General features: G+C 67.2%; 1 protein-coding gene across 1 annotated transcript; it reads left to right on the top strand.

The window, feature by feature from the left end:
• Positions 1-686: 686 nt before the first annotated feature.
• Positions 687-1,491, top strand: LOC118157956 (vegetative cell wall protein gp1-like; the record flags this gene model as incomplete). The annotated part of the gene is made up of 2 exons (XM_035312498.1): positions 687-780; positions 867-1,491. Coding segments are annotated over exons 1-2 (662 nt in total), but the record flags the coding sequence as incomplete, so codon positions are not given.
• Positions 1,492-1,693: the final 202 nt, after the last annotated feature.

Below are 1,693 nucleotides of genomic sequence, written 5' to 3' on the forward strand. Positions count from 1 at the left end.
GGGACCCGGATCGGGACCGGGATTAGGACTGGGATTAGGACTGGGATCGGGACCGGGACCGGGACCGTCTGGGGCCGGTCGGGGCCGGGGTCCAGCTGCAGCCCCCCGGGGTGCTGGGATCAGGACAGGGATCTGGATCTGGACCGGGATCTGGATCAGAACTGGGATCGGGATTGGGTTTGGGATTAGGACCGGGACCAGGATTGGGACTGGGACTGGGACCGGGACTGGGACCGACCGGGGCTGATGGGGCCTGGGGGCCAGCTGCACCCCCCCTGGGTGCTGGGACCAGGACTGGGATCCAGATCGGGACTGGGATTGGGTTTGGGATTAGGACCGGGACCAGGATCGGGACTGGGATTAGGACCAGGACCGGGACTGGGACTGGGGCCGACTGGGGTTGATTGGTGCTGCGCTCCCCCGGGTTGCTGGGACTGGGATCGGGATCTGGACCAGGATCGGGATTGGGATTGGGTTTGGGATTAGGACCCGGATCAGGATTGGGACCGGGACCAGGACCGGGACCAGGACCGGGACCAGGACCGGGACCAGGACCGACCAGGGCCAGTCAGGGCTGGGGGTGAGCTGCGGCTCCCCGGGGTGCTGGGACCAGGATCCAGATCTGGATCGGGATTGGGACTGGGATCAGGATCCGGATTGGGCCCCAGTAGGTTTTAGGGTAAAAAAAACACAAATCAGTGAAATCCCCCCCCGCCCCCCCTTGCAGGAGGCACGGCAGCACCATGACGGACTCCAAGTACTTCACCACCACCAAGAAAGGTGAGGGGGGGCCCGGGCCGGCCCTGAGGGGTCCCGGGGGGCTCCCAGGGCCCGTCCCCACGCCCGCCCATCCCGCCCGGCCCCAGGGGAGATCTTCGAGCTGAAGGCTGAGCTCAACAGCGACAAGAAGGAGAAGAAGAAGGAGGCCGTGAAGAAGGTGATCGCCTCCATGACCGTCGGCAAGGACGTCAGGTGCGCGGCCCCGCTGACGGGTTTTGGGGTGGGATTCCCTGGTTTTGGGGCTCTCCGAGGGGGCAGCAGGCGGCTCCCCGCGCTCCCCCGGCCCCATGACGCTGCCTGGGCCTTGGGGCTGCCCCTGCGAGGTGCTCCTGGGGTTGGACCAGGCCTTACAAGTCCCCAGCCCCAGCCACCATCGTGTCACCCCATGTCCCTTCGTGTCACCCCACATCCCTCTGTGCCCCAACACGTCCCTCCATGTCCCACCTCGTCCCTCCGTGTCCCCCTACATCCCTCCGTGTCCCACCTCGTCCCTCCGTGTCCCCCTACATCCCTTTGTGTCCCACCTCGTCCCTTTGTGTCCCACCTCGTCCCTTTGTGTCCCACCTTGTCCCATCATCTCCCTTCATGTCCTACCCCATCCCATTGTGTCCCGCCGCGTCCCATCGTGTCCCACCCCGTCCCACCCCGTCCCACCATGTCCCTTAATCCCCTCCCACCCATCCCGTCGCGCAGCCACCCACCCTTCATGGTGTCAGCACCCTCCCAGGACAACGGGCACCCCTGCCCCGCTGGGGGGCACCTACGTTCACCCCCCCGGGCCCCCACCCCCCCCCCCCGGGGGCCGTTGAGCGCCCCCGGCGCTCCGGGGCGAAGCGGCGTCTGCGGTGCGGCGCTCTGTTCCCGGCCGTGGTGAACTGCATGCAGACGGACAACCTGGAGCTGAAGAAGCTGG

Source organism: Oxyura jamaicensis (assembly GCF_011077185.1).
Source record: "Oxyura jamaicensis isolate SHBP4307 breed ruddy duck chromosome 15 unlocalized genomic scaffold, BPBGC_Ojam_1.0 oxy15_random_OJ68221, whole genome shotgun sequence".
Lineage (NCBI taxonomy): Eukaryota > Metazoa > Chordata > Aves > Anseriformes > Anatidae > Oxyura > Oxyura jamaicensis.